This window comes from Trachypithecus francoisi, unplaced genomic scaffold, assembly GCF_009764315.1.
Source record: "Trachypithecus francoisi isolate TF-2019V2 unplaced genomic scaffold, Tfra_2.0 Lachesis_group6, whole genome shotgun sequence".
Lineage (NCBI taxonomy): Eukaryota > Metazoa > Chordata > Mammalia > Primates > Cercopithecidae > Trachypithecus > Trachypithecus francoisi.
In genome coordinates, this window is record NW_022681471.1 from 119,691,979 (window position 1) to 119,717,452 (window position 25,474).

General features: G+C 39.4%; 1 protein-coding gene across 1 annotated transcript in view; it reads left to right on the forward strand.

Annotated features, from left to right (window-relative positions):
* Positions 1-4,820, forward strand: part of CLTRN (collectrin, amino acid transport regulator) — a 38,146-nt gene extending 33,326 nt beyond the window's left edge. The window contains exon 6 of the mRNA XM_033200913.1: positions 4,012-4,820. Within this exon, the coding sequence (XP_033056804.1) occupies positions 4,012-4,168 (157 nt within the window). The 3' untranslated portion in view covers positions 4,169-4,820. The remainder of the gene's footprint in view (positions 1-4,011) is intronic.
* Positions 4,821-25,474: the final 20,654 nt, after the last annotated feature.

Sequence of the window (25,474 nt, forward strand, 5' to 3'; positions counted from 1 at the left end):
TGATTTTAGTTTTCAGGAAAAAGAACTCATGTTTTTAGCAGAACATCAAATCAGTATGATCCAGAAAGATAGTTAAGTTTTATTATTCTTAGTAAAAGCAACGCACAGGTAGTGAATCAGTTTATTACAGCAAACACTATGAAACGTGACAAAGTGATACATTACTGTTAGATAACCTTTGAGCTGCTTATCATGTCCACCAAGCAGCAAGTTCCTGACACTGCAATTTGTGAAGTCCAGCAATGCCAGGACTCTGCAACTGCATCTAAGGTTGTAAAAGAACAATATGCACCTAATTTGTCACTGACACAGCTCAGTTTGATAAATTTCCACAGCAATTCCCCTTGGAATCTTTTTGTTTGAGATATTGTTGTTCTTCTAAAGAAGAAAAACTTGTCCTCATTTGTTTATATCTTCCTTTTTCGTTTTTCCCCATTCATTTGTGATGCCTGATGAATCATTTTTCCTTGTTGCTGGGAAGGGGGAAGCGAGATTCCTTGTAATGATCACGTACGTCTAGCTCTTTTGTCATTTTTCTTCTGACTCCATAAATACTTTTTTTTATTAACTGAAGAAACTGGACAATAGGCACCGGCAATCATTATTTCGAAGACTACTGTTGCATTGCCACCTACTTCAGAATGCTTCCTTTACTAAAATGTTTGTAATACAGGTTTCATACTTAACATATACAAATATCAGGGTAAAATTTGGCTGTCCACAATCTATTTATTGTTGTGGAAAATTATTCACTCCAAGCCCAGTGAGGAGTGATTTTGGGGGAATTTACGTGAGATAGCCATTTTTAATGATAATTTATAGACATTTGCTACTTACAGTTTCATCTTTAGAAGAAACATTCCTCTGTCTTATAAAGCATTAAAATGGGGGGAGGGAGGATGAGTGTATATGGCATTTTTCTGTTTCATTGAATTCATTTTAGGACAAGAACTGTATCTCTTCCATACACATAGTAGACACTCAAAATGTAGCTGTTAGTGAATGTTGGATAGTATGAATGGAAGTGATGTGATTGGTGGTTATAGAATGTCGACGTCCTTTGCTTTCTGGAGGATGTGGAAAATGACAATACACCTATCTACAGGAAGAGGAACCAAAGTGTTCTAATCCTCTGGTGGGTAATTTCACCTGGGAGGATCCTCTCATCACATTAAAATCTATGTCCACCCCAACCCATGCTGATTGCTGATTGCTGATGCTTGGCATGGCCGGTGCTGTGTCTTCACCCCAAGGATGGAAAAATATAGCAGCCTGTCTTTCACTAGGTCTCTAGGACCACAACTCCTGACTTTCAACCCAGCATTGGGCCAGAAGTTTTATTAATAAATGTTTAAAATGTGGCATCTGCAATTCAGTGATTGCCTGTTGTGTCTAATTGTGATATTTAATGGTGGCATCTGCAATGATAAAATACTTTCAAATGATGACATTGGGATCTACAGAATTGGAATTCTACTTTACCTTTGTTTTAAATGAACAACTATTTGAAATTATTTAATAAACCATCAGCAAAGCCTAAAATACAAGAGATATAAGAAATTTCTTGTGTGTAAAATTCCCTTCCTTCCTTCCTTCTTTCCTTCCTTCCTTCCTTCCTTCCTTCCTTCCTTATTTCTTGTGGTAAAGCCCATTCAAGGTCTACCTAGGGTTACTGCCTGAGTAACTTTACCTACAACGTTAGTCCATACATACATACATCTAATTGTTCAATCTACCATCTATCATCTGTCCATCCATCCATCCATCCATCCAGTCAGCCAGCCATTAATTTATCATCCAGCCAACCAGCAATTGAACTACATTCATTGATTATTTTATCCATCTGTCCATCTATCCTTCATCATTTGTTCAGCCACCCACCCATCTTCTACCCACCCATGTATTTATTATCCAGCCAGTCAGCCATTAATCTACTTTCATTGATTCATCCACCCATAGAGTTGAATGCCTACTCTGTGCTGAGTCCAGATCAGCTGTTTTGCAAAACATTTTTAAATTTGGATTTTTCTGATTAGGCTCCTCATTATGAGATTTAGGTCAAAACAAATCGGAGGGGTGGGGCTGGAACACAGGAAAAACATATATGTGATTTACTCAGTGTATGACATCAGGACAGACTTGTCAGTTTTTTTCATTGTTGGAAATTTTCACTAGATTTCTCTTTTGGCAAAATACAAGTGTCTTTTTAGAATTAATATGTTGCTTATGGGGGTGATATCTTGAGACCATGTGAATATCCTGTTCTCCAACCATCCCTCACGTAATGGTTTAGTATCCATTGATAATCCTCATCAGAATCAATTATTATTACAGTGGTGAGTTTCTGTTGCTATTACTCTTTCTATATTCATTGGCATTCTTCTATAAAAAAAGGGCTTTCTCTTTTCTCCCCTTTCTTCCACCATCTTCTTTAAAGCACATTCTCATGCAGGACTAATAAGAATTCCATCTCAGTCATCACTGGGGCATCTTCACCATCTCCTCACCTGTTAGAGACTCACCAAGGTCCTGAGGGACTCCCATAGTGGTGGGACTTTACCCTGGTCACCACTGCAGTGCCTAACATCTCAGCCAGATGATCTCTTTGTTTCTGCTATTTGGCATTTCCACAAATTCGTGGGACAAGAGAATCCTTTGCAAGTCCAGGAGCCTCATGCCTAACATCATTCCTCCATGGTGTCACCATGGAGTGGTGCTCCAGCATCCAACCTGTGATAAGCCTTAGGGAAACCCCTCCTTCTTTTGGTTGCCTAGAGGCACCCACCTCTCTTTTTTCTTTTTTTTTTTTTTTTTTTTTTTTTTCTTTGAGGCAGAGTCTTGCTCTGTCGCCCAGGCTGGAGTGCAGTGGCTGGAACTCAGCTCACTGCAAGCTCCGCCTCCCGGTTCCCACCATTCTCCTGCCTCAGCCTCCGGAGTAGCTGGGACTACAGGCGCCCGCCACCTCGCCCGGCTAGTTTTTTGCATTTTTTAGTAGAGACGGGGTTTCACAGTGTTAGCCAGGATGGTCTCGATCTCCTGACCTCATGATCCGCCCGTCTCGGCCTCCCAAAGTGCTGGGATTACAGGCTTGAGCCACCGCGCCCGGCCCTCTCTTTTTTCTTTTACTGCATGATATCAAGCATAATTGTCTCATTGTTTTAGTCTTTCACAAAAGACAGGAAAACCCTTTGAATTTGAGTCTACAGTTTTCCACACTCCAAAGAAATATTACAGATCTGCATATTACTTGGGTTGGAGTCAGCAAGGTCTACAAAGGGTGAAACTATGAGAAACTCAAAAATTTTTCCTGTCATATGGAATTTTTGGAGTGACCTGGAATTATAACTACAAGTTGTAAAGTAGTTAGGGAAAATGTGCTCTGAGTTCCAAAATTGTGACTTGCAAATTAACACAATTATTTTGTAATGAGTAGAGCCAAGCAGCAATTTCTGAAGTTTATGGTACCTATTTTCTACAAAGTAATGTTAATTTGCTTTCTGATAGCTCATTTCTATTTGTTTTTCACTCAACATTTTCAGACCATTAATTTGTCAAATCCCATGAGAAGAATTTATTACTTTTAACAATTCAATTGTTATTAAGTTGTTCTCCTAGAGATGGATTTTAAACTTGTGAATTTACTATACATTTTCTTCACATTACTTCATGCAATTTGTGTGTGTGAATGTCTGTGTATATATGTGCATATACACTCATATTCATTCATATACATATTCATCTATATTGATTTTAGTATTCTAAATAAGACCACTTGTTTTGATCACTATGTATATGTCATCTATACAGACTTCTCATCTTGATAGTATCTTTTCACCTCACCAACTCTTTATGGTCTTTGAAATTCGTTTGAAAATTACACAATATCATTAATTATTTCATTGTTCTAAATTTCCTATTCCCTTCCTGTTCTCCATGTTCGTACAGAAGACCATATGCAACCATGCTTATGGTCCTTCTAGAAGCCAATCACTCTTTTTTATGTGCTTTTAGAAAGAACAAAGAACCATCTGAAGTGGATGACGCTGAAGATAAGTGTGAAAACATGAACACAATTGAAAATGGCATCCCCTGTGATCCCCTGGACATGAAGGGAGGGCACATTAATGATGCCTTCATGACAGAGGATGAGAGGCTCACCCCTCTCTGAAGGGCTGTTGTTCTGCTTCCTCAAGAAATGAAACATTTGTTTCTGTGTGACTGCTGAGCGTCCTGAAATACCAAGAGCAGATCATATATTTTGTTTCACCATTCTTCTTTTGTAATAAATTTTGAATGTGCTTGAAACCGAAAAGCAATCAATTATACCCATGAACACCACTGAAATCATAAGCTATTGACGACTCAAAATATTCTAAAATATTTTTCTGGCAATATAGTGTATAAATGTGGTCATGTGGTTTTTGTAGTTACTGATTTAAGCATTTTTAGAAATAAGATCAGGACTATATATATATTTTCACACTTCCAAGACCTAAGGAAAAATAAATTTTCCAGTGGAGAATACGTATAACATGGTGTAGAAATCATTGAAAATGGATCCTTTTTGATGATCACTTATATCACTCTGTATATGACTAAGTAAACAAAAGTGAGAAGTAATTATTGTAAATGGATGGCTAAAAATGAAAGTATTGATATACAGGGTAGAATTTTATCCTGTTATCACACCAACAGTTGCTTATATATTTTCTGAATCTCAGCCCCTAATAGGATAATTCTATTTGTTGACCATTTCTACAATTTGTAAAAGTCCAATCTGTGCTAACTTAATAAAGTAATAATCATCTCTTTTTGATTGTATGACTGATTGCGGTCTGAAATTTATTTTCACACTGTGGAACATAGTCTTGTTTTTATTGGTTATCTTTAGTCTGCTCTACAGCCCTAGAAATGAATTATTTTTGTTATGTGTATCCTTGTTTGAAGACACCTTCTAGTTTTTAGGTTGATTCTATTTCCAGATAGGCCATGATAATTCTAAATTCTAAGAACAATGATTATACATTTATTAATGAAAATAAAATTTGCTACTCAATTTCCCACCACTATCACCCATAGTTAAAGTTACAGCAGTAGTCTCTAACTCACCTCCCTGCCTCCAGTGTGCCTCCTTGCATACAAACTCTAAGATAGGTAGCTGCATACAGCAGGTTTATTGGGGCATGTGCTCAGGAGGTACACCTTTAAGAAGTGAGGAAGGCAAAGTGTGGTGGACAGATGTTAAGGTGGCCCCCATCATTCCCATCTCTTGGTATTCATGCCTTCATATAATCCCCTCCCCTTCAGTGAGTATGGTACCTGTGGCTTGCTTCTAATGAATAGAATACAATAAAGGTGATGAGATGTCACACTCTTGCAGTTACTTTATATTATATCTGAGTCTGTCTTGCTAGCAGATTTGTTTTTGAGATCTTCTTGCTGTCTTGATTCACTAAGTGGCCATGTTGGGAAGCCCATGTGAAAGAAACTGTGGTCAGCTTCTAGGACAGAGGTGTCCAATCTTTTGGCTTCCCTGGGCCAAATTTGAAGAAGAATTGTCTGGGTCACACAAAATACACGAACACGATACCTGATGAGCTAAACAAAATTCGCCAAAAATGTTTACGAATCTGTGTTGTTCTACATTCAAAGCTGCCCTGGGCTGCAGGCAGCCCGCAGGCCACAGGTTAGACAAGCTTGCTCTAGGAATTGCTGGTGACCTCTAGGCACCAAGGACAGCCTCCAACCAACAGCCATCAAGAAGCTGGAGTCCTCAGTCTTACAACAAGGAAATGATTCTGACAACTGGAGTAAGCTTGGAAGCAGATTTTTCCCCATTCAAATCTCCGGATGAGAATGCAGTCTGACCTATGCTTTGCAGCCTGAGCAGAAGAACCAGTTAGGCTGTACCCAGACTCTTGACCATGGACACTGTGAGATGATAAACGTGTATTTTTTTAAGCTGTTAGGTTTGTGGCAGCAACAGGTAACAAATAGAGTAGGATTAGGCAGAGGGAGAAACAACCAGAAACATGGTTACACTAGAAGCCTCAGCTAATCTTTCTGGAAGCTCAGGAGCTGGGGCTATTCCTGATTGAGTTAAGGGAGCAGGGTCTTTGTATCTCCACATTGGCCAGGCATGCCTGTGGGTGCCTTCTGGGAGAGAGTCTATCCTTGAAAAAGGCAGTTCACTGTGGCTGGATGCAATTCCCATCGAAGGACTCAGCTGTGAGCCTTCAATAACCAATATTCTTAGCTGCTAGGAATGGGTGTTGGCTTAGAAGAGGGAGCCTAGAGGTCCCCCTAGAATATCTACCGGTCCATTGTCTGTGATACAGCCTGAATGAATGCCCCAAATGTAAACCTGGTCCTGTTAATTCCTAATACAGATACTTTTAAATGGCTTATCATTATCCTTAGGCTAAAGCCACACCCCTTAACACAGGGCCTGCTAAAGTTTGACACCCCCTCCACCTCCACCTCCCTCCCTATCTTCATCTCTCACAAGTTCTCTCTCTTTTCCATCCAGTCATACATAGATCTCTCACTTCCCAGCTTTTGAACAGGCTGTTTTCTCTACCCTACCTCTCAGCCACTCTTGTACCTTGTTCTTAGGGTCTTTCTTACGTAAACGTTTTGATCTCAGGAAGTCTTTGCCAGACGTCCAGGATATGTGCTGCTAGAACACCCGGATAATTATACTCATCTCACTGAACTATAATTATTATTTTTAAATATGTTTTCTATGGAGGAAGGGGACCACAAAGGCAAGAGTGTTTTAGGGCCCACAGAAGTCCTAATGCAGTCTTGTCTCCATAAACATTTTTGTAACCCACTTCACTTTGCCCTTGACCTCCAACCAGATATAATTAACTATTGCTTTGTAATTTATGTCTACACATTTTTGTTTATAATGATTATAACACTTCATTTTATTTATTTGTTTATATGTTTGTATCTTCACACTAAATATAATATTCTTAGAGGTAGTGTTCAAGTCACTTAGCATAGTGCCTTGTCTGTTTCCTTATTTTCTCCCTTCCTTCTTTCTTTCCTTTATCCTACAATGTTGAGCAAAACCAAACACAATTCATGCCCTTGTGCAGCTGAAAGTCTGTGTAGTCAGAGCTCAATGAATGTGTGCTAATAAACAAGCACATGAAGTGGTAGCTGTTGCAAGCTCATAGTTTTATCCCTTCTGGGAGCAAAGCCTGCCCCTCTCTCTGTAAGTGGAAGAGTTTGAATATGTGGGTAGAAGATTTTTGACTTGAACACCATTTTGACTTGGGAACCATATGCTATTTAATATTAGTAGGCTTCCTTATTGTTAGAAAAGGAATGAGATTTGACCTGTTGCTTGACAAGATGTGACTTACTAAATAATTATTCTCTATCTTACGCTCTTTTGAGTGGTATACTTAAGAAGAATAATTTGACTTTGCATAGAGAAGTCTTTAACTGGTGAAACATCAGCTGAATTCAATCAGTGTGTGCTAGGCAGCATAATCCAAGATATGCATTCTCAACAGGGTGTAAATTGTTCTTGGCCGGGAGAAAAAATTTGAGATATTACAGTGGTTTGCAGTTATATTCATTCATTCCCGCAATGCTGTAAAGAAATACCTGAGACTGGGTAATTTATAAAGAAAAGAGGCTTAATTGGCTCACAGCTCTGCAGGCTGTAAAGGAAGCATAGCCACTTCTGCTTCTGGGGAGGCCTCAGGAAGCTTCCAATCATGGTAGAAGGCAAAGGGGGAGCCAGGTGTCTCAAATGGCCGGAGCAGGAGAAAGAGAAACCAAGTGGGGAGGTGTTGCACACTTTTAAACAATCAGATCTCATGCTAACTCACTATCACGAGAACAGGACCAAGAGAATGGTGCTAATGATTTATGAGATATCCACTCTGATGTTCCAAGCACCTCCCACTAGGCTTCACCTCCAACATTGGAGACTACAATTCAATATGAAATTTGATGAGGACACAGGTCCAGATGATATCAGTAGTCCTCCAAATGATCACAGTATGTAAGCAGGTAAACAGTATATCTAAGATATTAAAATTTCATGGGATAACCATTAAGAAAAAGGTCTAAAAGGCCACAATAACAAAAAGAAGATTGAGAAACACTGATTCTAGATGTTTCTTATTTTGAAGGCATGAGACAAACCCATTTTGATCATGAGACCATTTTCTTCACTGTTTATTCTGGTGGGGAGGGAATTTATTCCACTGGGGGAAGGTCTGTTCCACTAAGTATCCTTATTGGAGAAGTTTTCTATGCTAGCAGAGACGTTCTGTAACCTTGACAATCAATGTAACAGCAAAATAGAGCTTATATCTCCTGCCTACTGCCTTTGACAAACACTCTGGGTAATTAGAGAGCAGTCAATCATCAACCACACCTCTCACTTTTAATTTACTGATCCTGTAATGTGCCATGAGGGAACACATTGTGAGGTGATATGTACTGGAAACAAAATGTTGTAAAGGAAGTGGAAATATAGCTGTCATTCCAGTTTCCAAGTTCCTAGCAAAAACTACTTGATGAAACTGGAAGGACAGAAATGTCTGAAAATCAATTCACTACAGAAAGAAAATGCACTGGGATGGTGATACCTGGACTTGCTTCACAGAAGAAATGCAAATGCAGATAACTTTTTTTGGTGTAGTTTCATCATCTATGTTTTTCACAAGAACTAACCATTAGAAAATATAATATAAAAGAATTAAGCAAGTTATTGCAATATAGAATGATAATGATCAGATTCCAGATACGAGTACCACTACACAGATTATGCACATTTATCATCATTCCTGGATGAGAAATAGGGAATAGGAGAGGACACAGATTAAAAACCAAAGAGCAAAAAGAAACGCAAAGTCCAAATTCTCAGTCCTTATTTCAATTCATGGGGTCCCTTAACATATATTTTGTTTCCCATTTTACATCTTATTTTCCTGTATAAAATATTCTCAAGTTTAGTTACCTCAATTACATAAGCAAATGCATGTTTTCTTTCCTTCCTTCTTCCCTTCCTTAAAAATGTATTGAATGTCCCACCACTTTACTGAAGACACCATGCTAGATTCAGATAATATAAATAGAGAAAGAATGTCCTATAAGGGACCAATTCATTAATTATGATAAAATTAAGTTGATTACTAAGAATATCATTATTTTAAAAAAATTTTGGCTTGAACGAATGAATAATTTTTAGCTGTTATTTATTGAGTCATTCTGCTCTTTATTTTCATAACATTGTTCTAAAAGGACTTTTATTCTGGGCACAGAATAAGAGCCGATTTATAATACATGACACTCATCTTTAAAAAATTATTATAACACAGTAGGGCCAGTAGGGGGATGCAAGTAGTTGGTGCAAGTCTTTATAGTGGTACTGGCCAGTAGGGGAGAGTTTGGCCAATAAAAAAATGACAATTGTGTCTCTAGATGTAATTTTTCCATAATTACCCCTTGATGTCACTTATATTTTTTGAAAACTGGTGAATACATAAATATGTGTGTGGGGTGTTGGATGAAAGAAGACATTTAATCAGATCCAGAGAAGGTACATTTTTCAACTGTCTGATGTCTTGTGACCCAATCTGGCAGTAGGATCCCAGAACAACAGAGCTAGGTCATACCCAAGGCCTTTGGAAAGGGTGGAACAAGAACTCTTGGGCATGGCATAGAGCAGAGGTGACCGACCACTAGCCACCACAGGCAAGCAAGCCTGGAAGGTGCCACTGTCCAGTGCCTTGCTACAGTGAACAGGTGGCCCTTATTTGCAAAATTTAGCAAAAGTTTAATTAAGATTCATGTCTTAATGGTTCTTGGAGTCCCCTGGACTCCATTTGTCATCCTAAGCCATTGGCTCATAGCCTGCCACATTTAATGATTTATGAAGTATTTGGCAATATTCAGTTTGTATCAAGGTTGCATTTGAAAACTTGTGAGGTAGAACCATGTAAAGTTACTGCTATGTAATCATTTTGACCCACAAAATGGCAATTTTGTATACTTCAAGCGATTAGTTTGCTGGTCAATCCTTTGGAATTTAGGAAAGATATTTCCCTATATAAATAGATTTATGCTGATACAGCCATCAGGCCAAATCACAGTAGCATATTATCTCACAATATATCTGAAATTTTGCACATCTATACATAAAATATTAGAATGCAAACTGTTATAATGCCAGCATAATGAAAACAAGCAGAAGAGAACACAATAAGAATCAGCTTTTATTGTATTTTGTCAGTGCTTAGGAAAAGCAGCATTTTAAATTTTTTTCATACTCTTCTGCCAAGAATCCAGATTTTTATGGGAAAACAAGAAAGTACATGGAACTAGTAAAGGAAACTTATAGGCATTCTGAAGACTTTTAAAGGATATTGACCCTGGTTAATTAAAAAATAGATCTACATTTGCTATTGGCTTCACCACCATCCACTTGCTCCTCAACTCTTTGCATTCTGACTTCCATTTCCACACCTTGAGAAAACTGTTTCCTCAAAGGTCACTGTAAATTTCTGGTTGTCAAGGTCACAGCTTTTTGGTCCTTATCTCCTAAATCTCTTTGAAGCATTGTACAGTGTAGGGCGCCCTGTCACCCTCTTTGACAGAATCTGCCTGTTTGGCTTCGGGGATATGACCTCATCCTTTTACTACTTCTTCAGTCTCTCGGACCATTTCTAAAGAAGCTAGGGAAAATGTTCAAAGAGAAAGAAGAAACAGGTGAAAAATTAGGAGTAACATTGTGTAAAGTGTAGTTGAGCTCTCAGTAGTGAAAGAAAGAACAGAATTGCATTTTGTGCATAATGAAGACAATAAAAAAAATATTTGGGGTTAATGGTTCTGTCTGCTGACTACCAATAGCTTGATTGCTATCCAGAGAAGCTTCGAAGTAAGAGAAAAAAAGTATGTAGGTAGTTATTTGAATATTAAATGACGGGTGCCTTCACATAGTGAAAAAGAGCATGAAGACCAGAGGAAAACATATCCACAATCCCTTATATGCAACTCTAAAATCCAAAAACCTCTAAAAACGATTTGGTGGCAACACTTGACCTGAGCAGACATAATGCTCTTTATCATCTTTGTTTATTATGTGTAATGGTCTTTATTTATTGTACTAAATGAGACCATCATATTATTGAATGCAGAAATATTCAAGTGTTTGGTGATAGGATGCTATCCCAGATCCCACTGGGAGTAGATGAGTATACAGCATATGTACAGCACTACCTTGCACTGCCTGAATTCTAATCCTAACACTACCATTTACTAACTGAGTGGCCCCAGGTGAGCAAGGCTTCATAAAAGTGGAGAGGAGGCAATCCAGTGAAAAGAACTAGCTCCCATTTGATATCAATAGACTATCTTTAGAAAGGAACTAATAGTTGTTCTATATGCCCAAAGAGTTATTGGGAGAATAGGATGCAATAATATTAAACCATAAAATTAGTAAAGAAAATGTGGTCTGTAAGTGAAATTTTTCTTTATTAAAATTGTTATTGGAAGTATTCAACCCGAGGCCATAAAGAAGTAAGGAAAGGGTTTACTTAAGGGAAATACTTTGCTATATGAATATATAATTGTTCCTGTGATGACTAAATATTAAGAAGTAGGATAATCTATCCATCTGGAAAAATGCAACCACACATTGATCTACTCTGCTAGGGAGTGTACACAATGTATCTATCTATTTGAATTTTCAACACAAAGAAATTAAACAAGACACTGCAAAACTCTACTAGTATAGTTGCAAAAACAAACTGCAGAGAGAGAGAGAGAGAGAGCACGTGCGAGAGAGATTGAAAAGCTAATTATACCAGTATTAACCTCCATCCAATCAGGTAATGATGACCATATTTTAAAATGATTACTTTTTTTTTCTGACCATGACTATCATTGTACCAGTTGACATTTATTGAATCAACTGGCTTCCCAATCAATTCAGTTAAAAAAAGTTTATCTGATGGATGGACAAACTATTTTGTTAAATTAACTAGTCAATATGGTAAATCTTTGTGGATTGGTCAAATTCTAATGCTACTTAGACTCTCTTATACTGAGGATTGGTGCCTCTGACTTATCTGCCAGGTATGTGGGGGATGAGTCACCTGTTCTATTTCTTCATTGCTTGGGGCTCCTGCAAGCAAGAACTCAAAGGTCCTTGAGAAGACAGGGCCATAAGCCAGCAGGGGAACAATCTATTGCTCTGATAAGCCTTTTGGCTTTCATCTGGGACAATTCCAGGTGACATAATGTGCTCTTGTGAGAGCTAAAGAAAATTTAAACCAATGAATGTAAGAACTAAAATCTGCTTGCTCAAAAGTGGTAGAGGTTTGCCAAAGTTAATATCTCTGCCGTCATTGCAAGAGCGATCAAGGCCCTTATTAAATTCCCATCACATATTATATTTATTTGCTAGATTATCATCTGCACAGCTATAAAGGGGGAATACCAAGGTTCATTTTAGTAGTGCAATGATTGCAGAAAGCCTCAGGTTACAGTTTTGAACACATTGCTTTGACACAGCACATTTCAATAGATCAGTAAACAAAACACAATTTACAAAACCTCCCCAGGATTATGCTAGAGTCCTTTTGTGGGGAGAGAGGTGGGAAGTTGAGGGTGTTGTGGAGGGTTAGAAATCAATGTACTTGGCAGTTTTTTTTCATAGTTTCACAGTTCTTTTTATCTTTGTGCTAAGAATTCAAATAGATACCTAATATATCTACTTATTGCCTTCTACCACCTTCCTGTGAGATCTATGTGTCTTCCCAGAAGGATAGGTTATCTAACGTCCAAGGTTTAGTCATTGAGGTATGAATATTTATATATAAAATAAAATATTTTTCCTAAATAAATCTTTTTTTTTTTCCTGTAGTTTGTGGACTCGGGTAGTTTCAATATTACTTTGTATAAATAACATAAAAATTGTGTTCATAGGTCTTATTTTATTCATTAATTCTTACTGTTTTTCATTATTTCATTTAACTCACTACAATTAGTAATACTTGCCTTATCCCTTTGGATGGATCCATCCAAAGGGATAAGGCAAGTATTACTAATTGCATTCAACAAAAGAAGAAACAGAGGCTAAGCGAATTTAAATATGTTGCCTGAAATCATACAGCATTTAAAAATGTTCACAGGTTGTGTTATAAGATTCGTAGTGATAGATTGTTTTTGTTCCTATTTGAAATTATGATTGTTTTATTTTTCCTTATGCCCATTTAAAAAATACTTTGTCATTGACATGATTTGGATGCTTGTCCCTTCCAAATATCATGTTGAAATATGATCCTCAGTGTTGGAAGTAGGACTTAGTAGGAGCTGTTTGGGTCATGGGGTCAGATCCCTCATGAATGGCTCGGTGCCTTCCCGCACGGTAATGAGTTCACGCAAGATCTGGTTATTAAAAAGAGCCTGGCACCTCTCCTCCTCCTCTTTCTTGCTCCCTCTCTTGCCATGTGACTCTCCTGCTCACCCTTCCCCTTCCACCATTTGGGTCGGGATCCAAAAAGCTTTTACTTCCTGAGATTCTGGCCAGAAGCAGATGCTGTTGCCATGCTTGCACAGTCTGCAGAACCATGAGCCAACAAAACCTCTTTTCTTTATAAATTACCCCGCCTCAGGTATTCCTTTATAGACATACAAAATGGACTAAGGCAGTCATCAACTCCTCTTCCTGGAATAACTTGAAGATATCATCTTCACCATAACAGGTGTATACTCAATGGAGAATAAGAACTGGGATTGGAACGTCTGCAAAACTTATGGCTGAATAATGTGCAGTGTGGTCGCCAGAGTGAGTATTGATCCAAACCAAACACAGAACCATGGACAATGGCATAGAGGGAAATCAGAATCTTAGACAATTTGGGTGTATTTCACAACTGGACATTTTAAAATGCGGATTATAGTTGTGCTTTAGCATTTACGTAGCACTCTGGTCAATTGTTTGTTGGCTACTCCTGTGCTATACCTTGATTTAAGCCATTTGTTGTTTATGCTTTTCTTTTCTTTTTTTCTTTTCTTTCATTTTTTTAAAATTTGAGTCAGAGTTTTGCTCTGGTTTCCCAGGCTAGAGTGCAATGGTGCAATCTCAGCTCATTGCACCCGCTTCCCGGATTCAAGTGATTCTCCTGCCTCAGCCTCCTGAGTAGCTGGGATTACAGGCACATGACACTATGCCCGGCTAATTTTTGTATTTTTAGTAGAGATGGGGTTTCACCATGTTGGCCAGGCTGGTCTTGAACTCCTGACCTCAGGTGATCCACCTGCCTCAGCCTGCCAAAGTGCTGGGATTACAGGCATGAGCCACAGTGCTCGGCTATTTATGCTTTTCTTGTGATTAACGCAGGGCATATTTCAGAGCCTCTGGCAAAACTATGTCTAGAACTACAACACTCCTTATCCTCCCGGTATTGAGCCAGGTTTCAGTAGAGAAAGAAAGCCCTGACATATCATGTTAAAACAGAAAAGCAGATCATATCATTCCTTTACTCAAACTTCTCCGTATCTCCTCATCTCTCCCAGGGTAGAAGCCAAAGTCTTTAAATGGTAACCAGCCCCCACACAATCTTTTCTCAACCCCTGTGAACCCCCTACTATTTTTCATTATAAAAGTTGTCATACATAAAGAGAAGTTGGATGAATAGTACGATGAATACCCATCTATCTACCAATTTGATCTAACAATTCAAAACTAACATTATAAAGGGCTTGGAGAGATTGGAGTCCTGGGAGGGTTGGGAATGAAAAGAGAGAGGACCTACCAGATCAGACTGTTGGAGATGGAATGCAAGGTGGGCTAGACTGCCTACTGAACTGAGTTGCTCACAAAGTGGGAGTGGGCATGGTGGAGGGGCGGGGGAGCAGGCCACACTGGGCTGTGCTCAGGGGTTATTCCCAGAGAAGCAGTTGAGTGGAGTCCTGGCAGCCCATGTCCTTGCCCTTGGTCAGGGCCAAACTCAAACCCTCCCCAGCAGAGCATCTATTCTACAAACCCTCCAGTGACGCAGATTACACAACATCCTTCAATAGTCTGCGTCAATGTTTCAAACTGTGAAGTGATTCTCCCTGAAGACTAAACATGAGGTTTCACTGTGTTCTTTCAGTACATGTCCTCCTGTTCTTTTCTTGTGAGAAACAGCTGTCTGGGCAATACCTCCTGTGTGTTGACATCAACAAATTTCAAGGCAAAAGTACTCTGTCATTTTCATCTATTTTTTAAAATGATAATTATTTTCTTCTTTAATAACCTTACTAGTTCTTCTGAACCTTTACCGCATCCCATAGAAAGAGGCAGGGGTTGCAATCGGAAACACACTGACAGATTAAACCCCAGTTCTCTTACTGGATGACACAGAGCTAGTTACTAACTTTGCTGAGGATTTGAAAAATAACTTCCTATAAGGTGGTTGTGAGCACTCAGTGAGGTAAGGTATATTTGTGCCCTAGACATAGTAAGTACTTGAAGTTTTAGTTATCCCCACTGTGTTGTTCTAGTCAGAGCTAATTACCTGGACTGATATTTTATGTTTTATTTATTTATTTCTGATTTCTTTTCTTTTCTTTTTTTTTTTTTTTGAGATGGAGTCTCACTCTGTCACCCAGGCTGGAGTGCAGTGGTGCAATCTCAGCTGACTGCAACCTCCGCCTCCCAGGTTCAAAGCGATTCTCGTGCCTCAGCCTCCCGAGTAGCTAGGATTACAGGTGTGCGCCACCATGCCTGGCTAATTTTTGTATTTTTAGTATATAGGGTTTCACCATATTGGCCAGGCTGGTTTCAAACTCTTGACGTCAAGTGATCTGCCCGCCTCAGCCTCTCAGAGTGCTGGGATTACAGGTGTGAGCCACTGTGCCTGGCCTATTTCTGGTTTCTTCTACTTGTTATGGAGACCACAGCTTATACATGCATATACGTGTCCCAAAGGACTAGATATTTTGTGCTTGAATGCCTTGGGAGCTTTGCTACTAGGAATAGGTGATTTACTATTCTCCTTGGCACCGACTGAGATGTGGGGAGGTGGAATCATGCACACATGTTAGTTCCTGAGAACACTATGTTCATAGCACTACGTAGATCAGAGCTCCTCAATCTTGGTACTTGACATTTGGGGCCAAATAATTCTTGGTTGTGGGAGGCTGTCATGCATACTGTATAATGTTTAGTAGTATCCCTGGTCTCTACCAACTAGATGCAGTAGTACCCTCCCCTCAGTGTGACAACCAAACATGTCTCCTGGGAGACAAAATCACCCTGGTTGAGAACCACTGTTCTATATCTCTGATATAGTGCTTTGAAGAGCACAAATTACTGCTATACCAACTGAGGTTGTCATCTGTGAGTCTGTGATCTCTAATTACTCTCTATCCTGAATATTCTGACCCTACTGAGAAAAACATGGCCTGTTACCAAGATAGAAGAGAGCACCAGTTGTCTCCTTTCAGTGAAAATCAAGAAGAAAAATGCAGTATAAGAAATTTAAGGGCAAACTATGTTTGTAATTCATGCCAGTTTGATGTCATCGTGGAACCAATGATTTTTATGCTTCCTTATGCTTTAACTGTCCCTCTCTTTCATGCCTCTGATCAGAATTCTCTCAAAAAGCCCTTTCTGACTACAAAGATTCTGGGCCTGAGGACAGATTGCTAAGGTTCAAATCCCAGTCCCATTGATTTCCAGCTGTGTGACCTTGATTCTGTGCCATGGTTTCCTCATCTAAAAAATGGGAATGATGCTATTACTCACCTCATAGGGTTTTGTGAGGATTTAGTAAGGGAGCACATATAAAGCAGTTAAACTCTGTTTGGCACATAATAAGCACTCAACAAAGTTTGGATATTATTATTGCGAGAAGTAGTAGTAGTCTCTATAATTCAGAGTCTCATCTCCATCAGAAAGCCTGCCGGACTCCTTGAGCCCACTTTGACCTCTTATATCTCTGAAACCATAAAAGGTCTTATGATTTTATAGATCAAAATTTATTCATATTATCTTTTATCTGAGCCATCTGAATAAAATGTCCCAATAACACAAGGATGTTTTAGCCATAAATTACATGTTCTACATGATTTGCATTTTCTCATCCACCTCATAACTCTACTGACTACATATGAAATAACCAGATAAGAGAGGACAAGAGGAGGAGGAAATTCTGATAAGAGAGGAGAGAGTTCCCTAAACCACTATCCAATTTTGTACACATATATAGACCCCCCCCAAATGGTGTTAACAACTACTTACCCAATTTATGAGGTGGTTCTATGACCTCTCATATCTTCCTCCACATCTCCCTTACTAACCACTTGCTTAGGTTCTATATACAGAGAAAACAAAGGAGTCCTTCAATCAAATAAACATTAGCATCCTTGGGTAAGGGACCAGTCTTACAGAATAACCTAGAGCAAAACGTCAAAGCCCCAATTAAGATCCCTTTTCTTACTATAGACCAGACCAGCAAGCTTCCCTCTGAGCCTCACCCTGGTCCTTCTACCTTTCCAGAGATCTGATGTCTCCAAAGTAGTTCCTAGCCTTGAAGCTTACAATTTCTCATGCACCACTGGTGTTAATAAGTTCTTATCTGGGATATTGTGTGTCATAGAGGGGCACAAATGGAAAGATAATTTTATACCTTGTAGAATAACTATCATATATTCTGCCATGCCATTCTGTCTTTGCAATCATTATTTTTTTCTCTCTCAGGACTTTAGGCATATTATTTTTGTGATGTCCTAATGTGATAACTTGTTAACAGGTGTGGCATGTCTAAGAACTCCCAGTCATAATCATCTTATCCTAATTCTCTTGATACATTGTTTGGGAAAAAATGCATCCAATATGGCTGCCAAAACAGCTTCTTGGTTTAGCCAGCATTCTGGCCTCTTTGCATGTGTCTGTGACTACTTGGCTATCTCATCTTTGCTGAAGTTAATAGCTGGTTATTAGGACCACACTTAATAAATAGCAGCTCCTCAAGGAATGGCATGGACTCTTGATAGCATTCTAACCTCTTGAGTTCAGAGCCCTCCAGATTGTGGAATAAATTAGTAATGCTAGAATTACCAGCCCTATGTTTTGCTGACCCACTTTAAAGAGTGTTTACATCTCCTGAATCTTGATCTATAATACTTATTTTTATAAGCCATTTTATATTTATATCCTAGAATACTATTATTTTATGGAATATTCCACTTTGATATCCCAATTAGAACAATATCCTACATCTCACCATCTAGGGATTCTGATAACTGCAGCTATGGGAAAATCAGTGCTAGCTTATGGCCACAGATGGGCCAGCATTGGGTAGGAGTGAAGAATTAATGTCATATTAAAATAAAAAGTAGAAGAATAAATTTCAGCATACATTTTTATAAAATAAAAATTATTAATGAAACCAACTGGAGGATTTCCATTGCTGTTACCTCGTTCCTTGACACCCACTTTCAGTCATCAATGAGCTTTGGCATCATGGTAGTTGCAACGTAAATATGGTTTTTTCATACAATGCTAGAGTGTCCTCATTTCTCTTGTTGCCTAAAACATTAATTGTGGGCTGAGATATCTGGCTCAGGGAAAAGACTAACCAGTGTTCAACACTTGGCTTGGCTACTTAGTAAATAATAGCATGACCTTGGGAGAAGCAGCAGCTTGATTGAGGTGAATTTCATTTATGCCCTCCCCATGCCCCCCCCCGTTTTTTTTTTTTTTTTTGAGATGGAGTCTCGCTCTGTCACCCAGGCTGGAGTGCAGTGGCGCGATCTTGGCTCACTGCAACCTCCACCTCCCGGTACAAGTGATTCTTCTGCCTCAGCCTCCTGAGTAGCTGGAACTAAGGGCGTGCACTACCATGCCTGGCTAATTTTTGTATGTTTAGTAGAGACAGGGTTTCACCATATTGTCCAGGCTGGTCTCAAACTCCTGACCTCAGGTGATCCACCCACCTCAGCCTCCCAAAGTGCTGGAATTACAAGCCTGAGCCACCGCCTGGGCCTTTCATTTTCTTTTTTCTTTCTTTTTTTTTTTTTTTTTTTGAGACGGAGTCTTGCTCTGTCGCCCAGGCTGGAGTGCAGTGGCCAGATCTCAGCTCACTGCAAGCTGCGCCTCCCGGGTTTACGCCATTCTCCTGCCTCAGCCTCCCGAGTAGCTGGGACTACAGGCACCCGCCACCTCACCCGGCTAGCTTTTTGTATTTTTTAGTAGAGACGGGGTTTCACCGTGTTAGCCAGGATGGTCTTGATCTCCTGACCTCGTGATCCGCCCGTCTCGGGCTCCCAAAGTGCTGGGATTACAGGCTTGAGCCACCGCGCCGGGCCTTTCATTTTCTTCATCTATAAGAAGGTAGTAACGATGCCGTTTTTACAGGGTCATTTGGTGGATTCAGTGACAACACATGTAAGGCATTTAGCCCAATGCCTGACTTATAGTAATCATGCTGTTTTTCTCTCACGTCTTTTACCAAAGTAACCTGAATCATAGCTTCCAAATCTCATTTTGTTCTAGAAAACTTTTCTACCTTTTTTTCAGTTGATACTAATCTCTATCCATCACATTCTGTGGATGGGCAAAAAAACAGACGAAGTATGCCATATGAAAATGAATTATGCTACACACAGGGTAGACAACTGAGCTTCTTTCCCTCTTCTTCCTCCTTACTGCTGAGTTGCTGAACAATGTTTGTATTCAATAAATATTTATTGTGTGTATCTGTTATGCACCAGCCACTTTTCTAAGCAGCTGAAGATACAGCAGTGAACAAAATAGAGAAAAGTTCCTGCCCTCTTGGAGCTTATATTTTAGTGGAGAGAGACAGATAATAAAGGAATACATTAGTAAAACATGTCATTATCAGTACAGTGTAGCAGATGGTGGTGTCATGAAAAAAAATAAAGGATGGATGTTGTATAATAGTGCCACTATATGTGTATGTAGTGGTGATAGGGAGGATAAATTTTAATTAGGTGATTGGGTAGCTTGAGCTTTACTCCTTGGCTCATTAAAAAAAAGAATCATAATATTTAAAAAAAAATTCAAGTCATCAGATTGGCAGGAGGCAAAAACAGTGTTTAGTAAAATTGGGACTTTATATCCTTGACCAGCATTCCTGGGACCACTGCTGGATTTAGTAAAGCTGGCTCTATTGAGTTATTGTTCCGTTAGTTCTCTGTGAGGTCTCTTCTTCCAACTTAATAGAAGGGACTCTATGAGTGAATAGGAAGGTTGAGGTTGGAGTCTGTAACTAGCTTTGACCAAGCCCCAATGATGGCTCAGACCAGACAAATCCCTTAGAAGATGAGGAGGGAGGCCGGGCGCGGTGGCTCAAGCCTGTAATCCCAGCACTTTGGGAGGCCGAGACGGGCGGATCACGAGGTCAGGAGATCGAGACCATCCTGGCTAATACGGTGAACCCTGTCTCTACTTAAAAATACAAAAAACTAGCCGCGACGAGGCGGGCGCCTGTAGTCCCAGCTACTCGGGAGGCTGAGGCAGGAGAAGGAGTAACCCGGGAGGCGGAGCTTGCAGTGAGCTGAGATCCGGCACTGCACTCCAGCCTGGGTGGCAGAGCAAGACTCCGTCTCAAAAAAAAAAAAAGAAGATGAGGAGGGAGGAATACAATGAGGTCTCCAAGATGAGCCTGCTAGCCTCAAGAAGACAACTACTGTTGAACATTTCCAGTTGGATCAGAAAACATGACTCTTATACACAATCCATAGACTGAGGTGGAGGCCAAGAAAATAAAGGTGTATTTTAAGATATTTAGAGTCAATTAGGAAGCATTGACCAAAGTATAAAATTCTTCGGTCACCCTCAGACTCTAGCTGAGATGCCAGAGCTGGTTCCACAATAAGTCTTCTATGCCTTAAATGCCCACCAATGTTGCAGCCTTGACCTGGATTGGGTCTAAGCCCTTGACTTTGACTATCTGTCATGTCAGCTGACTTTCCTGAACTGGCACCTGTCTCAATTTAACCACCCTATGCTTCTGAGATGTTTCTACTTCGCCATAAACCAGTGAGACTACGATGCTCTGGCCAAGATCCTGAAACTCCCGTTTCTCTTTACTGTTCATTCCACAGGTGGCTTTTTTTTTTTTTTTTTTAGTCCTGGGATACATGTGCAGAACGTGCAGGTTTGTTACATAGATATACATGTTCCATGGTGGTTTGCTGCACCTATCAACCCATTACCTAGGTTTTAAGGCCCACATGCATTAGGTATTTGTCCTAATGCTCTCCCTCCCCTTACCCCCCTACCTCCCGACAGGCCCCGGAGTGTGATACTCCCCTCCCTGTGTGCATGTGTTCTCATTGTTCAACATCCACTTATGAGTGAGAACATGTGGTGTTTTTTTTTGTTGTTGTTCCTGTGTTAGTTTTCTAAGAATGATGGCTTCCAGCTTCATCCATGTCCCTGCAAAGGACATGAACTCATTCTTTTTCATGGCTGCATAGTATTCCATGGTATATATGTGCCACATTTTCTTTATCCATTCTATCATTGATGGGAATTTGGGTTGGTTCCAAGTCTTTGCTATTGTGAATAGTGCTGCAGTAAACATACATGTGCATGTGTCTTTATAGTAGAATGATTTATAATCCTTTGGGTATATACCCAGTAATGGGATTGCTGGGTCAAATGGTATTTCTGGTTCTAGATCCTTGAGGAATTGCCACACTGTCTTTCACAATGGTTGAACTAATTTACACTCCCACCAGCGTGTAAAAGCGTTCCTATTTCTCCACAGCCTTGCTAGCACCTGTTGTTTCCTGACTTTTTAATGATCGCCATTCTAACTGGTGTGAAATGATATCGTATTGTGGTTTTGATTTGCATTTCTCTAATGACCAGTGATGATGAGCTTTTTTTCATATGTTTGTTGGCCACATAAATGTCTTCTTTTGAGAAGTGTCTGTTCATATCCTTTGCCCACTTTTTGATGGGGTTGTTTGTTTTTTCTTATAAATTTGTTTAGGCTCCTTGTAGATTCTGGATATTAGACCTTTGTCAGATGGATAGATTGGGAAAATTTTCTCCCATTCGGTAGATGCCTGTTCACTCTGAGGATGGTTTCTTTTGCTGTGCAGAAGCTCTTTAATTAGTTCTCATTTGTTGAGCTGGGCATGGTGGCTCACGCTTGTAATCCCAGCACTTTGGTAGGCTGAGGCGGGTGGATCACCTGAGGTCAGGAGTTTGAGACCAGCCTGGCCAACATAGTGAAACCCCATCTCTACTAAAAACATACAAAAAATTAGTTGGGCTTGGTGGTGGACACCTGTAATCCCAGCTACTAGGAGGCTGAGGCATTAGAATCGCTTGAACCTGGGAGGCGGAGGTTGCAGTGAGTCGAGATCGTGTCATTGGACTCCAGCCTGGGCAACAAGAGTGGAATTCCATCTCAAAAAGAAAAAAAAAATAGATCCCGTTTGTCAATTTTGGCTTTTGTTGCAATTGCTTTTGGTGTTTTAGTCATGAAATATTTTGCCATGCCTAAGACCTGAATGGTGTTGCCTAGGTTTTCTTCTAGGGTTTTTATGGTTTTGGGTTTTACATTTAAGTCTTTAATCCATCTTGAGTTAATTTTTGTAAAAGGTGTAAGGAAGGGGTTGGCTTTCTGTTTTCTGCATATGGCTAGTCAGTTTTCCCAGCACCATTTATTAAATAGGGAATCCTTTCCCCACTGCTTGTTTTTATCAGGTTTGTCAAAGATCAGATGGTTGTAGATGTGTGGTTTTATTTCTGAGGTCTCTGTTCACAGATGGCTCTTCTAAGGAGAGTTGTTTCAAGTAACTTTCCCCCCTATTTATCCTTCCAATTTCCCTCCTGAGGTCTAGACTTCAATAATTTTCAGTACACTGGGATTTTGAAGAGGTAAGATCTTTTCTTTTTAGTTTAGCTGAGAGACAATATTTGACTAACCATCTCTAGCTGAGAATTCTCAAATTTGTATCTCCATCCTTGACCTCTCTGCCAAACTCCAGATTTGCCTTCTCAACATCTACACTTGGGTTGCCAATAGATATCATAAACTTAACTAAACTTCCAGTCTTCCCTTTAAGCCTATTTTACCAGCAACCTCCTTCTAGTTGTTCAATCCAAAAACCCTAGAGTGTCTTTTACTCTTTCTTTCATAGCCTACATCCAATTCACCAGCAAATCTTGTTTGCTCTACTTTTAAAATGTTTTAAAAATCCAATCACGTCTCATCAACTCTACTGTTACCACCAAGCCACCATTATATTTCATTTGGATTATTGCAATAGCTTCCTCAGTGGTCTTTCTGCCTGTAGTCTTGTCCCACATGTGGTTTGTTTTTCATATAGTGGCCAGAGGGATTCCTTTTTTTTTTTTTTTGAGGCAGGGTCTCACTCCTGTCGCCCAGGCTGCAGTTCCATGGTGTGATCACGGCTCACTGCAACCTCAACTTCCTGGTTTCACATGATCCTACCACCTCAGCCTCCCAAGTAGCTGGGACTACAGCACATACCACCACACCTGGCTAATTTTTTGTAGTTTTAGTAGAGACGGGGTTTTGCCATGTTGCCCAGGCTGGTCTTGAACTCTTGGGTTCAAGAGACCCTCCCGCCGTGGCCTCCCAAAGTGTTGGGATTACAGGTGTGAGCCACTGTGCCTGGCCCAGGATTTCTTTTAAATGTAAGTGGTATTGTGTAACTCTTCTGTTCAAATTCTACCATGCATCCCATCTCACTTAGGATAAATGCTCATGTTTTGCTTCTAAAGTCTTAGATGTAAATTTATACTAGTGATTTCCTTGCTCTAGTGCTGCCTGATATTATGTACAGTGTAGGTATCAAAATAAATTAGGGTTACTGTGGCAAACACTGTACTATCATAAATTCAGGCCAGTAACAATCAGTATAACCTTCTTGGAATGCAATGTTTATTCTTACAGATTTGAACTCTGTCTATTGAAACTATTTATCAATTTGGTTAATGAAGATTATCTTTGCTGTATCTTTAGTGTTTGAAATGTTTGTTTTCTGGTGCCGTAAAGAAATAGTATTTGAACATAGATTTAATTTTTTTAGTAAGGCTATTTTTATACTTTCTGTAGAAAGGGTCCGCTTGCCAGTAGTTTTGTTACGAGAGTATACCGAACAAAGGAGATAGGGTTATAAATAACTTGACGCGTTTACCCTACTGTTGTGTCTGGTTTTTATTGGCTGGAACGGGACCTCACATTTTGTGTTTGTCTTGATTGGCTAGCAACTTAGAACTTTTTCAAAGAGGCAAAGGCAGAGGAGAACAAAGGAAGGAGGAAGTAACTTGTGGAATGTTGAGAAAGGTAAAAACCCCTTCAAATAAGGAACAGGAACAGGCTATGACCTAATGCTTGTTTGGAGCAGTATTAAGGATGCCAGGGCAAATAATTAGGTAAATTGTGGGAGCTAAGAGCATAAAGTACATTGATTTTTTTTTATTATGGCTAGCAGATATTTAAGAATGTTAACACAGGTTTTTGAATGAATTTTGCTTCTAAGAGAAGTTATTATTTATTCCTAATTAGACAGGGAGGAAAGTCTTTGAAGAGGAACCTCTACTTTTTACATTTAGGAAAAAAGGGACTGCTATGCAACTAAAAATGTAAACAGGAAAGAGCTTTAGCTTTTCTTTGGGCTGAAAGGCCAGCTTGTTATTTATTTTCTGTAAAGCACTTATAAATTCACTTTGTGTGATAAACATGTGGTCAAAATCAATTGTACTGAATGTAAATAGTTCTTGACCATGCAAAGTTTTGAATTTCTCTGTGCATTGTATTCCTAATACCCTTCCTTGTTCTGTCAGCAGTATTAATCAATAAGAAATTGAACAAAACATCCTTTCTTTTCTGATGTTTACCAAAGTTATCCACCCAACTTGGGGAACTGGAAGAGGTTTCTCCTATAGCTATTTGGCAACCTCACCATTTTGACTCAGTTGGAAGGATATAAAAAGTTGAACAGTAAGGGAAATATGGATTTCAAAGTCTATGTACTTTGCTCTAGCAGAATAAAGACCCACCCTCAGATTTCAGCCTATGAAAAGGGAGGTTTCTAGTTGAACTCCATGGTTATCTAGTTTCCATTTAGGTTTTAGCAGATAGCAGATCAGAAACAGGGAGGGGACTTGTGGAGGGCAGGGCTACTAAAAGTTGATACTGTGACTGTGAACTCAGAATGTGCAGAAACAGCAGAATTAATAGCAATAAAGCTGTTGAGCCATTTAATGTAAAGCCTTGAAGACATTGTCACATTATAGCTTAGCCAGTAAATATTATTTAAGATGATGACACTGAGTCATCTGAAAAATAACCCTAAAATAATGTCCAGGCAACATCCCGATCAGGATGGAATATATTGAAGAAAAATTTCTACCTAAAATGGTTTAAAAATGTATAACTGGTGTAATCAAAGCAGTACATTTTAATTTTGCTTATGCGGGCCTGCCTTTTCTCAG